The following is a 14,899-nucleotide window of genomic DNA, read 5'->3' as shown; positions in this document are numbered from 1 at the left end:
GAGACTCTTTATGGGTGCACTGCGGCTTGCGATATCACTTCAAAGTGTGATTAGGCCAAACTGCATAAAAACCTTTCATCATTTTAGGAGCTGTGAGGTTCCGTGAGCAGATCATAGAAATCATTTCATGTAGCCTATCCTCTTCCTCCTCGTCATCCTCGACAGACACAGAACGACTGGCAGCTAAGTGGTGGTAGTTAATAGTGACTGCTCAAAGAGAAGATTGAAAGGGCTGATGAGGAACAAGCCTTCACTGTACAAATCACTCATACACTTGCCCTTTGACAGCGCCGTTAAGGCAACGACCAACATTGCTCAGTGACGTACCCCCACAAACCACGACCGCTTCCGCCATTAATCACCTCTACGTTCTAATAATTTTATACCACGACAGAACGTGGTGGGGAGATGTTTTTTTTTGGGGGGTTGGGGGCACGGGAATTAACGTTCACCGCCACGCTCGCAAAACGCACCAACGCGCTGGCAAAGTGCACAAGGCACGCTGGCAAGGCACGCCGACACACTTGCAAAGTGTACGAATGGCCTCGCAGAGCGCTCGCTCGTGGACAAACAGTCTCACGAGCCCACTCACCCACGGCTCAGTCATAAGGCGCACACACTCCTCGAGTTTTAGATTGAGCGGTGAGTGCTCTCGATCGGCTGTGAGGAACAACACCAGCAAAAGGCCAACCCCTCGGCATATTGTTTGGACGCGTGTCAATTGTGCTGATAGCAATTCAGTGACTGCGGCCAAACTGACTAAACGAGAAGTGTGGACTGAAATCCGATACTTCTCGTGTCAAAGGACGAGGAAGGCAAATAAAGATAGGACTGTGATGTTCATGTCACAGAATGCCAGGAGGCTGTGGGAGAGAACAGGTAACAGGCGTCAGAGAGACGCTGGAAAAGGACTTACTGTAGTCGTTCTTCTGGCCGGGATAAATGATTCTAAACACGTAATCGGTAGCTATTTCTTCCTCCGTCGGCTCCTCTAGGTCCACGGATTTGGTTTTGCTGTTTCTTTTCCGAAGTTTCGGGAAGACTTTGCCCTGGGAACCACAGCCATTGCTTGTTAACAGAACTCCAACCACGTCAACAACAAAGCGCTCCTGTCACTAAGGTACTCAGTAGAGCAACGGAACAACAACTTGCATTTATATACGGCAACGGAAACAGGCCATTCGGCCCAACTAATCTGTGCGTTGTTTATAACCCTACCCACACGAGCCCCCCCAACCCTCCTGTTCCCCTCATCTACACCCGTGTCTTCCCTTCTCCTTCACGTGCCCGTCAAGATTCCTCTGAAACACAGCGTGGGGGAGAAACCCATTTGCTCCAATAACTTCCTGACGGAAAATGTAGCCTTGTGTTTTACATTACATCTTGTGCCTTGGCAGAGACTTGAAACGATCGGAAACAGAACAGAGTAATAATAATAATAATAATAATCTTTGCATTTGATGTAGCGCCTTATCACGTCTTCGAGATGTTCCAAAGCACTTCACGGAACATGCTGCAAAGTGTAGTGACTGTGTATTTTGTAGGTGAAGCATAATAGCAGGTCCGACTGGATTGGATAGAGGCAAATGGCAGGCGCGATTCCTCAGAGCTGAGTTCAACAGTCGAGTTTGTATCCCTCAAGCACTCTGTGTGCCCCATGTTCTCAGTCACTCACACTCTCGCCTTGATGGGTCAACTCACCTTTCCTCGCTGCGACCACAGGGGTGGGTCGAGCTGTCCCCGGGGCAGGAGCCCGTTCTCCAGGCAGGAGAGGAAGGCCAGCAAGTGGCCACCTTGGGGAAAGTGCAGGGGAGGCCTCTGGATTCCGTCCTGGCTGACCAGAACCAAGGTACCTCCACAGTCCGCTGCAAATGGACGTCGAGAGAAAGAGAGAGAGAGAGAGAGCGGTTAGTCTCCTCATCACTCCGCCACTCACGCTGTCTAACAAACTCTTAGGCCCATGTTATAAATAACTACATTTTAATAGACACTTGCAATAACAACAATAATAATAAAAATGCACGTATGTGGCAGCATAAAACAAAGATAGTTCCTGTAATCATCGTACAACTGGGACTGTTAAGATATTCAGAAAAATCTTCACAAGATACCTGGTGCACAACAGCATATCAACCTCCTGCAGAACGTAGCTATTTTCGGAAGCTCAAAAGCATACTAAGGAAAGTAACATCTGTTCATATGTAACGTGGCAGTATTATTGATCTAGCTGACCCCTCACTGAAAGCCACTTAGCAGGGATTTAACCGTAACCACATAATAATAATAATAATAGCAATCATTCTTGTATTTGATGTAGTGCCTTGTTACGCAGTTGACACTTCTCAATGTGCTTTCTAGGATTTACTCTGAGGTGTGCGCGGCAGCCAACTTGCCCACAGCAATGTCCCGCAAACAGCTGTGAAGTGAATGACTAGTTTTATCTGGGGGACTGTTGGCCAAGGCACTGGGAGAAACTCATTCCCTTCTCTTTCCAAACAGTGCTGCTGGTTCTTTAATGCCTACCTGAACAGGCACAGACAGGAACTTGAGTTGATGTCTCATGCTAAGGACAGCACCTCAGACTGCAGTACTCCCCCAACACTGCAATGCAGGGTCAGCCTCGACTAAGTGAGTGCAAAACCCCGAGGAGCTTGAACCCACGACAGTCAGAAGACTCGAGAGGCGAGAGCGCTGTCAATTAGGCTGGACTAACACTCAATTACACCCGATTATTATTAACTTCAGTTCCGATCGAGTCAAAATGGATTGTAGTGGGTGGATCAGCATTTGTCAGAGAGATAATAATAATAATAATAATATACAGCGCCTTATTACGTCGTTGAGACGTCTTAAAGGGCTTCACAGAATATTCTGTAAAGTGAATTGACTGCATGCTTTGCAGGTGAAACGCGGCAGCCAATTGCACACAGCAGCGTCCCAGTGTCGTAGATTGAGTGACCAATTTGTTTTTGAGGGATTATTACCCCCAGAAATCGTTCTGCCAATCAACTAACAACCAGATTCCTACTTATTGCTGGGCAAACAGATGCGTGTGGAGTAAGGAAACTTGTCGAAGGTTCCTCAGGAGACAGAGAGACAGGCAGAGAGAGAGAGAGAGAGAGAGATCAGTGTCTCAGTCGTTGATCTCTCTCAGCTATCAGGACGGTATAGTTGCTGTGGGTTTGCTGGTGTTATTTCAGATCCCATAATTCTTTTACTCTACTGTCAAAGAACCAGCTACCAGGGGAAGGAACAAGAGTGAATAGAGACTTGAAAAGGAACTTACGTTGCTGGTGACAGTGGATGCAGACTATCTGACTCAGCGGCACAGTCAGAGCGTAATCCCAGTACACACTGGAAATTAAGCCAGAAACAATTAGCAAGTTTGTGGGTTTGTTGCCAAACTACTCTGCAATGTTATTTTATCATTCACTTTTCGTTTTCCTTCCCTCCCGGCCTCGCTCGGCCCCACCTCGATCACAACAACAACTTGCACGTATATAGCACCCTTCACGCAAGATAGTGCTTTGGAGCGTTGCGATATAGACATAAATCGTGCAACGCCTTTTTCCCCCCCTCTCCTCCTCTCTGAACCTGGGAGATTTGCACAGGTTCAGTCGCCCTGTGGCCTCTCGTCCCAGTGTCCTGGCTTCAAACACCCTTCCTGATAACCCCGCTCCAGTCCGTAATAACCCTGCGTGAAGAGATACGTCCTGGTATCTGTCTTGAGATTTCCCTTAGCTCTTGTTCTGTCTCGGTGCATCTGAAAATGACCACTATAAATACCAAGAAGGTCCCAGCTACAGAGGCTGCGGAGAGGGAGAGTGATCTCTCCAGCCCATGGACATAGAGCCATTCCCAGGCACCTAAAGAAAATAAATTATCCTTGCATTTGATTTCGCCCCTTCTGTGTTGGGAGGACGTCTCAAAGGATTTATTGTGAAGTGTAGCGACTGTGCAGTGGGCATGTCTGGTTTTACATCACATTTCACAAAGGCTGACAGCGTGATTTACTATGTGCGCAAGATAAAATCAACGGGGCTTTTGTTTCTCCTCTGCAGTTAATAATAATAACAACAATAATCCTTGCATTTGATATAGCGCTTTATCAGGTCTTCGAGACGTCTCAAAGCGCTTCACAGGATTATACTGTAAAGTGAACTGACCGTATTTTTTTTGTGGGCGAAACGGGGCAGCCAATTGCGCACAGCAGGGTCCCCACAAACAGTCGTGGATTGAGTGACCAAATTATTATTATTATTATTCCTGGTCTGTCCCTTCGCTTTTGGGAAGCCGTGAGCGCATAATAATCATGATAATAATCCTTTGCAATTGATATAGCGCCTTATCAGGTCGTTGAGACGTCTCAAAGCGCTTCACAGGATATACTGTAAAGTGAAGTGACTGCGCATTGTGGGTTACCTCTTCTCCAGCTCAGAATCTCCCAGCGTTCCGTTCATGAGTTGATTCGGGGTCCACTTGAGAGTCAGGTGTTCCGCGGACTGATGGAGCGAGAGGTAACCAGGCACAGTCTCCACATTCTCCTTCTGTCGAAGAAACGCAGGGAAAAGCCTGTATGTATCTCACTCCAAGCTTGAGCTGCAGCTTCAGATGTTGGTTAAGACGACAGCCAGAGCCCTGGCAGTTCTCAGACTGGCCACTAAGTGAAGCAAGTGCAATGGGTGTCCTTTCACTGTACAAGTGTTAAAGGAATTTTTTTTCTCTCTCCCTCGCGCTCTCTCTCTCTCTCTGTCGAAGGCAAAGGCTCCAGCTAGGGTAGGGTCCCACCAGAACCTTACCCAAGTGAGGGTTCTTCATCCGCGAGCCTCGACACCGAGCGCTAGCTGCACAGTTTTGTTTAAGATATTTCACCCACAAAATACAGCGCTATTCACTTCACCGTAGGTTCTGTGAAGCGCTTTGAGACGTCTCAGCGATGCGATAAGGCGCTATATCAAATGCAAGGGTGACTGTTGTTATGATTGCTATTAAGAATTTGGAACCACTGAAATTTATAGCACGGAAGAAGACCATTCGGCCCATCATCTCTGCTCCTTAATAATAATAATAATCCTTGCATTTGATATCGCGCCTCATCGCGGCTTCTAGACGTCTCAAAGGGCTTCACGGGATATACTGTAAAGTGAATTGACTGCATCCTTTGTGGGCGAAACGCGGCAGCCGATTGCGCACAGCAGCGTCCCACAGACAGTCGTGGATTGAGTGACCAAATTAATCCAGCAGGTCCTCTCGCTTGCGAGGCGAGCATGCTAACCAACATGCTATACTGGACTCCATACCTATTCCTTTACAACAACAACAACAACTTGCATTTATAGAGCGCCCTTCGCCTGGGGTAGCGTCCCGGAGTGCTTAAACCCTGTTTCTACGTGCGCAGAAGAATAAAAGTCTATCAGAGCAAAATGTGATCTGCCCACGAGGGAGAAAGGAATAGAAAGTTTCAGAAGGGAGACAAAAGTTACAGATTGGATGGAGACTTATGTGGAGTACATAGGTAGGTATGAACTAGTTGGACTGAATGGCCTGTTGCTACGCTGTACGCTGTACAGTCTATGTAAATCTGTATAAAATGCACACAAAATCTTCTTCTTATATTGCAGCCACTCCTCTGTCCTGGGAACCATAGGAACAGGAGTGGGGCCTTCAGCCCCTCAAGCCTTTTTCTGGCATTCGATTTAGACCATGGATCGCGAGGATACATCTCGTACACTCAGCCTAGCTCCGGTGAACATCAAAACCGACAGCTGAGCGAATCAAAGTATTAGCTGTGAGCCCACGCCTCAGGGCGCTAAAGCAACAAATATTCTGCAGTGCCTGTTATGAACCCTGTTAACAGCGATAGCCGACCAAATAGAATTAAAGTCCGTCTGCAACGACCTGAATGTGCCCAGCTCTCGCATTGCCCCAGCGACACGTTTTGTCCACAAGCAGCAGCTACTCAGGCTGTTATTAAAGCCAATTCATTGCGCGCAAATTCAACGTGGCAGCTGTGTTCGAGTGGCTGCGATCGGCTCATTGGCATTCAGCGCTTCAGTCCTGTTCACTCGGAATCACTTATTTTATTCTTTGTGATTCACGCAGCTTATCGATTTTGTCAGGACTTGTTCAATTGAGCTTTGATTTTTTTTTCTCTCCCCACCTGCCCTTGTGTAAGATGTCAGGCTGTGTGTCAGCGTATTAAAGGTTAGATCGTCCGATTGAAATATCTATATATAATTCTATATATGTGTGTGTGTATATATATATGTGTATAATCATAATAAATCATTAATATTTGTAACCTCTTATAAATTGAAATTCTAACTCTGGCTGCTTAGAGGGCAAGATTGAGATGAGAATTAATATTCAGCCTCCATCTCCCTGTAAAACGTCGCTGTCCACTCGGGAGTGGGAATCCCGTTGAATTTGGTTTCCACTTCTAGCTCGGAAGCTGCTAACCCTCAACCTATCTGTTCAACCAAAGTGGAATTTCAACAGAGCACCACTCTTTAATTAAAAAAGAAGAGTGTTTAATTGAGTTGGATTAAAAGGCACTCGCGACTTTAAAGGGTTTAAGAAGACTTTGCGACATATTCAGAGGGACGTGGCAATCTGTGAGGGTGACATCAACGGGAATGTTACCTGCAGCCCCGGGTGGGTCTCGCCTGTGCTTCTTGTATTGGCGTTTCTCTATTTACAGTGGAACCAGAGGACACGGCTTGCGATTGAAAGGAGGGTAAACTGAGAACAAATCTTCAGGAAGCACCGCTTCAGTGAGCGAGGAGTAAACGCATGGAACAGGCTCCCCTGGGGAGAACAGACGGTGGAAGCAGAAAGTCTCGATTCTTTCGAGGACAGATTAGATAGATTTCCGTTAGGAAATAATATCTCGGGGACACAGTATATAGTTTGGGACATGATGACATGTGCAAGCGACTGCCAGGATGGTGGAAGGCGAACTGGATGGACCTCGGTCTCCTTTCGCCCGGCGAATTCTTACGTTCTTACCGGCTGCACGAGCACGTTGTTCTTCCCGTACAGCAGGTGGGTCCTGGAATTCTGATGGAGCGACTCTACGTACTCCCTCGCTGAGGCCGCAAATTTATCCTCGGACATGCTCCCACTGGAGTGACGCTTCTTTATCTGCGGGGCAAAGTCTTAGTCAACAGCGGGAATCTCGCTGCGAGACAAAACAACACACTAACCTGGCCCGTCACACGCCCCATTGGGAAAGGTTTGCCAGTGCATGTGATCAGCACGAGGCAGACCCCCATATTAATCTCACAGGTCTTTAAGTGTAATGACTGTATTTTGTCGGCGAACATGGCAGCCAATTTTGGACCGAATGGCCTGTTTCCGTGCTCCAAGCCCTCCTACGTCTATTAATAATGATAGTCCTGGCATTTGATATCGCGCCTCATCATGTTTTCAAGACCTTTCAAAGCGATTCACAGAATATACTGTGAAGTGAATTGACTGTATATTTTTCGGGGGAATCGCGGCAGACAATTGAGGACAGCAGCGTCCCGCAAACAGTCGTGGATTGAGTGAGCAAATTATTATTATTTTTGATTTGTTTTTACAGGGATTGTTACGTCCGGAAAAGCAATCCGCCAATCGACTAACAACCGGGTTCCTACTTACTCCTAGGTAAACAGGCGTGTGGAGTAAGGAAACTTGCCTAAGGTTTTGTCCCGCACCCAGGAATCGAACCTAGGTCCTCTCACTTTGCGAGGCGAGCGCTCTAACCAATACGCTACAGGACTCCGCAAGTTGAGCAGGTTTCTGACTTTGCAGCTACTTACACCCAGTGCCGGGCGTTTGGACGGTGAATCCTGGCGTCCGTGTACTCCGTGTATCCGGTGTCTTTGTACCAGCTCGTCAGCAGACGGATCGGTCCAGTAGTGGTCAGCGGTTTTGAGCTTCGTGTATTCCAATGCACAAGGGCCAACTATGGTAAGAGAAGCAGAGAGAGAGAGAGAAAAATACTTGCTTTCACAGCAAACAGAGGGCTAGCACCATCACACGCATGCTTTATATGAACTGTATTAAAGCTGTTGTGGTTACACTGTGCTCAGAGTTGCCCTCTCTGCACTTTGCTCTGGTGTAAGATTGGGGTTCAATTGACCTGGAGTTAACTCAGTTAATCTGCTCAGTTAACTAACCTCAGTTAACTGTCCGTCCACTGTGCTCCGCTGCTTAACTCTGGAACCTCTCAACAACACAAGAGCTCCTGACATCACAAAACCAATCGGTCAGTCAGGGTATTATGACACCTTCTGCCTTGTGCTTGGCTCTGTTTCTCTCGGGTCGACTCGGGTTATCTATCACAGATCAATACCGAGGGAACGCAAATAATAATAGTACAATGGTTTTCTCGTTTGATCTAGTACCTCTCACGTTGAGAGGATATCGTAATGGATTCACTGTAAAGTGCAGGGATTGTGTCCTCTTGTAGATAAACACCACAGCCAATTTGCACAGAGCAAAGTCCCACAAACAGCCATCAAGTGAAATGACCAATTTTGTCTGGGGAGATTGTTTGGCCAGGACATTGGGAGAAACTCCCTTCTCTTTTCGACCAGTGCCAGGAAATAGGGAAGAAAGAAACAACCACTGACTGAGAGATGTTAATCCTCCACAGGTTTTTATACAACCTTCCTCGGCTTATATAATTCATAAAGAATTCAGATCTTGATGCAAAGTCCTTACCGAGCAGAGAGGCGAGAATTGGACCACAGACTCGATCTGACATGAGAGCTTCTTGTTCATAATATTTACTGTGAGGGGGGAGGAGGAGGAGGGAGGGAGACAATGATATCATTTTAGGTTAGAAAATACACGTCATTTCGTTTGGAACCCCATGCCACATTCCCTTCGCCTCGCTCCATCCCTTGCCCCTTCAAGTCACGTCTCAAGACCCTCCTCTTCGACGGGTCTTTCAGCCACCCTCCTGACCCCCACCCTCCCTGCCCCCCCACCTCTCCTGAAACCAACCCACTACCCCCACCCCACCAATCCTACTCGGGTCCAAATCCCTGACTGTCCAGCACCTTGGGACGTCCTCCCGAAGTGAAAGGCGCTTTACAAATGTAATTTTGCATTGTATTGTAAGACAGTAATTCAGAGCTACAACGTCACAAGATCAGAAGATTAGTTCCGATGAAGAAAGCCCCATTTTATCTCATCCCTCCAAAACATCCACCCTACCATCCTCCCATCACAGCATCGAGTTACTTTTTAAATGATTCCCAGGGTCCTGGCCTCAACCACCCTTTCTAGCAACCTGATCCAGTTGTTAATTACTCTATGTGTAAAGAATATCTGGTATCTGTCCATGGACTTGCCCTTTGCACCTCTAAACCTACATCCTCTTGTTGTACTGGAAGGTAGAAAGTAAAGAAAAAAGAAAAAAACCCTGTAACTTTCAGAAGAGAAAGGGAGCAGAAATAAATGGCGAATATTGTGCTTACGTACCTGGAATTATCAACAAGGTGCTGCACTATTCTGTCCAGCACCTTCTCAAACAAGGCAGTACGCACCCAGATGTGTTTAATAGCTTGAGGCGTAAGGATCGGGTTCTTGGATACAGATCCCTGTCGTTTCAGAGATTCCTGCCCATTGTTCTGATTCTTCCTGCAAAACGAATGATAATAATAATCCTTGCATTTGATACAGCGCCTTATCACATCTTCGAGGCGACTCAAAGCGCTTCACAGAATATATTGTCAAGTGAATTGAATGTATATTTTGTGGGTGAAACGGGACAGTTAATAATAAAGAGACTTTAGGACTAAATGATTAAGTTTAGACCCTTGGAATTTCTCCCCCTGCCTCCCCCACGCCTCCTCTCAATTGGAGTACAATTTTTAATAATTTTGTTGTGGAAGGGTATCAAGGGATATGGGGCAAAGGCGGGAATTTAGAGTTGAGTTACAGGTCAGCCATGATCTATATAGAATGGCGGAATAGGCTCGAGGGGCTGAATGGCCTACTCCATCTAGTTTGCCTTCCACCATCCTGGCAGTTCGTTTGACATGTCGTGACCCAAAGTATATACTGTATCCCACACAGTCTGTGGTTCTGGATGCAAGTGGCCGATTGTGCCTCTGATCTGACTTTAATAATGCGTCTCCTTACTTGTCCACTTGCTGCAGCAGCTCTTGAACCTTCTTGCACACGTCTCCTGCGATCGGGTAGGTTTTCCCGACCTTTGTGAAAAGTGCAGCAACTTTGTCGCTTCGGAGGAAGCCGGCAGCTCTACGCTTCAGCGTGTGGAGCAGGCAAGCTTCCACGACACCTGGGAGAGGGCGAGAGAAAGGACGACTGGGTCAGTCTGTCTTTGCTTTCTATTTACATCAGCTTCCCCCAGCAACCCCCTTCAATTAAACAAGTGTCAGCCTGGCTCAGTTGGTAGGAATCTCGCCTCGGAGTCAGAAAATTGTGGGGTTCAAGGCCCACGTAGGGAATTGGAATCACATAGTCTAAGCTGACACTCTGTGAAATTTGTGTGAAGTGTTAACAGTACACAGAAACGGGAGGAAAAAAAAGAGATTTTATTTCCGACTTCTGCTCCCCGAATAGAGAGCTGTGAGATTTTAATGATGTTATGGGACTTTACAGCTTTTGTGAATTCAGAAGAAAATGTTCTTCTGTTCTTCTGTTCACAAAGTATAGACACATGTATATGCCTGTATGTATATAACAACAACAACCAAATCGGGAGGACGTCCCAAAGCGCTGGACAGTCAGTGTTTCGGACCTGAGCTGGGGGTCGGGATTGGGGAGAGTGGAGGGCACGCGGGGGTGGGGGGAAGCAGGGTGATCGAAGGCACGGTCAAAGAGGAGGGTCTTGAGATGGGTTTCAAGAAGGCAGGGGAGAGGGCGAGGTGGAGAGACTGTGCGATGGAGTTCCAGAGGGTGGGGGCAGAGTGGCAGAAGGCCCCTACCTATGGTGGGGCGGGCAAGGCGGGGGACCTGAAGCAGGCCAGAGCTTGCTGAGTGGAAGGAGCGGGCAGGATGGTAGGGGATTAGGAGGTCGCAGAGGTAGGGGAGGAGGAAGGCCATGGAGGGCTTTAAAGGTGAGGACCAGGATCTTAAACTGTATTCTCTGTGTGATGGGAAGCCAGTGGAGTCGGGCGACGATGGGGGTGATAGGGTCACGGAGCCTGGTGCGGGAGAAGGCATGGGCTGCAGAGTTCTGGATGATGTGCGCATAAGGACACATATGCATGCAGACACATGTTGCATTGCATATACACACACACATCATAGACACATGCACTTACGTGCAAATACACGTATGCAAACACATACCAACCATTACATGCAAATACACACACACATACATGCAATTAGATCCACATATACGAACCCAAACACACGTACACAGTATACACACATGCGTGCATAATTGCCAGCCTGATGCAGCACCGAAAGGGTTAAAAAAATGGTCACATTCTGGTGTAAAATAATCCAGGGATGTGAGGTCTCTGGAGAAAGTAGAGTACTCTGTGTTTATCTAAGTATTTCCCAGCACCATTTAGTAAGCAACATGTCCACATTACAGGAAACACTGTGCATGCGTTGATCTGATTTTCTGGCATGTAAAACGTCTTGTGCTTCTCCAATTCCGAGTCGGAGGGAAAGCTATAGTTGAAATAACTCTGCAATTGGTGCATTATATATAAAATACATGCTTGCCCAATCTGATCACCTAACTCAGGTTTGCTGCATGTCCCCCGCCCGACCATTGGAGGCCGAGCTTTCCAATTTTATACTCCTAACATCTCGAACTCCCTCTCTCTACCTCATCCCCTCATCTCGCACCGCCCCTCCCCACTCCCCCACCCCCCATCCACATCTGTCTTCAAATCCCAACCTTAAACCTACTGCTTCAGCTGTGCTTATGCTCACCTCCTTCCCACTTCTCCCCCGCCCTCCGGCTTGGCGTCCATTCCACCATTATAAAACGCTCCGAGACATTATTCGACATGATGAGTGGGACATAAATACAAGTTGCTGTTGTAAAACCCAAAGCTTTTTTTTAAATAAGGTGCTGTATTTCAAGTTCTGTTTTATCCTCAATCCTCAGGGTGACTGACTGGTGAATGATTGAGAGGCACTGGGGAAATCTCTCCAGCAGACAACAAACAACAATAACTTGCATTTACATCTTGTCTTTCACGCAGGATAGTGTCTCGTTGCTCTTTATAATGGTCAGGCAGGTGCCGAACAAAGGAGAAGGGTGACCACAGACATCGAGGTCCTCTTCACCTTTCCAGAGATATTGATTCCAAAAGGATTCCATGTGAAAATATTACACTGAATATTAAAGCGAATGGATTGACCTCCAATTAACAGCGGGCACTTGGAATATCGATCTGGCCTTTAAGCACGTTAGGACATTTCACGAGCAAAAGCACTCCATTCCTTCTGGTGTTCGACGGGGTTATCTCTGAGGGTTTGAGCACTGGGTAAGTGCTGTTTAGTGTCGCTGGCTTCATTTTAACGTGCGTTAAAAATCAACAGTGAAGATCTCCCTCAAGGCAGAAAATCCATAACGACCTTTAACGGGGAGTGGAGTATAAACACTGGCACAGACTAGTTGGACCAAATAGCCTGTTTTTGTGCTGAGCAATCCATGTCAAGTTGGAAGGGTCATGCCCCAAGTCGCAAATAATTTATAGGCAAGGTATTTGGGGGGGATAACAGCAAATTTTCTCTCAATTTTCTTCTCTCCTCTCCTGAAGATGTTGAAACAGCCTGGAGGAACAGTTCACAAATTGCCAACATAAATTAATAATAATAATCCTTGCATTTGATATTGCACCTTATCACGTCATCGAGAGGTCTCAAAACTCTTCACAGGATATAGTATAAAGTGGAGTGACTCTGTATTTTGTGGGCAAACCTCAGCAGCCAGTTGGCGCATAACAACGTCCCACAAAGGGCCTTGCAGTGCAGTGGACGACCAATTTTTTGTATTTGATGGATTGTTGGCTAGGACACGGGAGAAACCTCCAACAATGCAAAGTACTCCAGGACTGCACTGGAGTGTCATCTTGGACTTGGTGAGCAACTCACCTTATGTATGAACCTAGACAGCGAACGACAAGTCCAGAGGGACCTCACAGCTAAGCCTGTCCGACATCCAAACACACGGCTTTTTCCTCCAGTGGTGGTTGCTGACTGGACAGTGATAAGGAATGTGATTCCTCACCTCCACAGGGAGGATAGCTTGTTGGAAACTGGCATTGAGTTAGTTACAGATTATCAACGGGAGGGGGGGGGCGGTTGATTTCCTCGTGCTCATTCTGTATTCTGAGCGGTAGCAGAGCTAAATTTGAAAACCTCTCACTCGAGACAAAGTTAATCAAGCAATAATAATTTAATAACACCATCAACACCTGAAATAGAATAATCCACATCTAGGCGGATAAATTTAATTACCGGTGACATAACTTGACTTCGGGTGACGGAAACGGACTATATTTAATTGATTCGCAATGAGAATTATTTAACAGACTGGTTTATGAGGCTTCTTCTTTTTTTAATAGCAATAAAATATACCAGAAGAGACCTTGAGTGGAAAAGCCATCAAAGTCAAGGCAAGTGCAATTTACCTTGTCCTATTCAGGTGCTCAGCTCCCCATTGCCTTCGATCCTACTTCACAATAACATTTACATTTATGCAGAGCCTGTTCGTGTCTCAAAGCGCTTCACAGAACCGGCTCGGAGGAGCCTGGTATGGTGACCAAAGGTTTTAAGGCTGGCTTTAAAGATAGGAAAGGAGGTAGGGCGGGGCGGTGGGGGGCGGTGGGGAGTGGGGGAGGCGAGGCCGAAGGACTCCAGGGCGAAGCTCCAGAGAAAGTACGTGATTGGGACACCTCAACATACACCTTCCTCTGTTTACCTAGCAGTAAGCAGGAACCCGGTTATTAGCCGATTGGCGGATACCTTTTCGGGAGTAATAATCCCTCCAAAAAAATAATTGTAATGTGGTCACTCAATCCACGGCTGTTTGTGGGACGCTGCTGTGTGCAATTGGCTGCCGTGTTTCGCCCACAAAATACACAAGTCACTACACTTTGCAGTGTATTCTGTGAAGCGTTTTGAGACGTCTCAACGACGTGATTAGGTGTTATGTCAAATGCAAGGATTGTTATTATTATTATTATTATTATTATTCAACTAGACATTGGAAGCCATCTGCCTTCACCGAGTGGTGAAAGATCCCCTTTGCCCTACACACAAACACTATCTGCTCGGTGAGCCTAAGTCAAATGTTTGCACACACAAACACACACGCGCGCACACACACACACACTCTCACGCATACACACGCACACACATACACACACACACACACACGCACCCACGCACAAACTCAGGCGTTACGCACAACGTCCACACAAAAATTAGGACCAAAACACACAGGAAAACATTCACAGCCTGGCTTCCCTCAGAGCCAGACGTGCAAGTTCACCCGCCAGTCAATCAGCTGGTGTGAATCCATGAACTGAGGCCAGATAAGGGCACCGGGAACTCGGAGTAAACAAGGCATCAGTCAAACACCACTGATGTGGTGAGAGAGCCAGTTGACACGTTTGAAGATGAAGCGTGTTATTATATGTTGTCTTGGGGCAGCTTCTGAGGCCAGGGAAAAATGGACAAGGAAGAGAACTCACTCCGATTAAACACCTACATACAACCAACCACCTGAGGGTTTGGTGTTTCGCCAAAGAAACCTTTATCTCCAGCGTAATATTAGACAAAATCATGCTCGCGGCCAAGGATGGAAGGCAAGACTTGTACAAGACTAACTAGTAATACAGTAGACTATATTTCATGGAATAAAAATGCCAGGCGAGATTTTACAGTCTCAGGGGTTACTTCA

At 46.8% G+C, this 14,899-nt stretch overlaps 1 protein-coding gene across 1 annotated transcript in view; it reads right to left on the bottom strand.

Moving 5' to 3' along the window:
• The window catches only part of sgsm2 (small G protein signaling modulator 2), a 77,810-nt gene that overhangs the window by 20,778 nt on the left and 42,133 nt on the right, over nucleotides 1–14,899 (bottom strand). The window contains exons 3-12 of the mRNA XM_042338555.1: nucleotides 10,141–10,300; nucleotides 9,478–9,636; nucleotides 8,713–8,780; nucleotides 7,806–7,951; nucleotides 7,009–7,143; nucleotides 4,423–4,547; nucleotides 3,287–3,354; nucleotides 1,702–1,865; nucleotides 917–1,049; nucleotides 73–207 (exon numbers count right to left, since the gene is read on the bottom strand). Of these exons, the coding sequence (XP_042194489.1) occupies nucleotides 73–207; nucleotides 917–1,049; nucleotides 1,702–1,865; nucleotides 3,287–3,354; nucleotides 4,423–4,547; nucleotides 7,009–7,143; nucleotides 7,806–7,951; nucleotides 8,713–8,780; nucleotides 9,478–9,636; nucleotides 10,141–10,300 (1,293 nt within the window). The remainder of the gene's footprint in view (nucleotides 1–72; nucleotides 208–916; nucleotides 1,050–1,701; nucleotides 1,866–3,286; nucleotides 3,355–4,422; nucleotides 4,548–7,008; nucleotides 7,144–7,805; nucleotides 7,952–8,712; nucleotides 8,781–9,477; nucleotides 9,637–10,140; nucleotides 10,301–14,899) is intronic.

Source organism: Callorhinchus milii, unplaced genomic scaffold, assembly GCF_018977255.1.
Source record: "Callorhinchus milii isolate IMCB2004 unplaced genomic scaffold, IMCB_Cmil_1.0 Scaffold10, whole genome shotgun sequence".
NCBI classification, from domain to species: Eukaryota; Metazoa; Chordata; class Chondrichthyes; order Chimaeriformes; family Callorhinchidae; genus Callorhinchus; species Callorhinchus milii.
The sequence above is the reverse complement of the archived record's forward strand: the minus strand, read 5'-3'. Positions and strand labels throughout refer to the sequence as shown.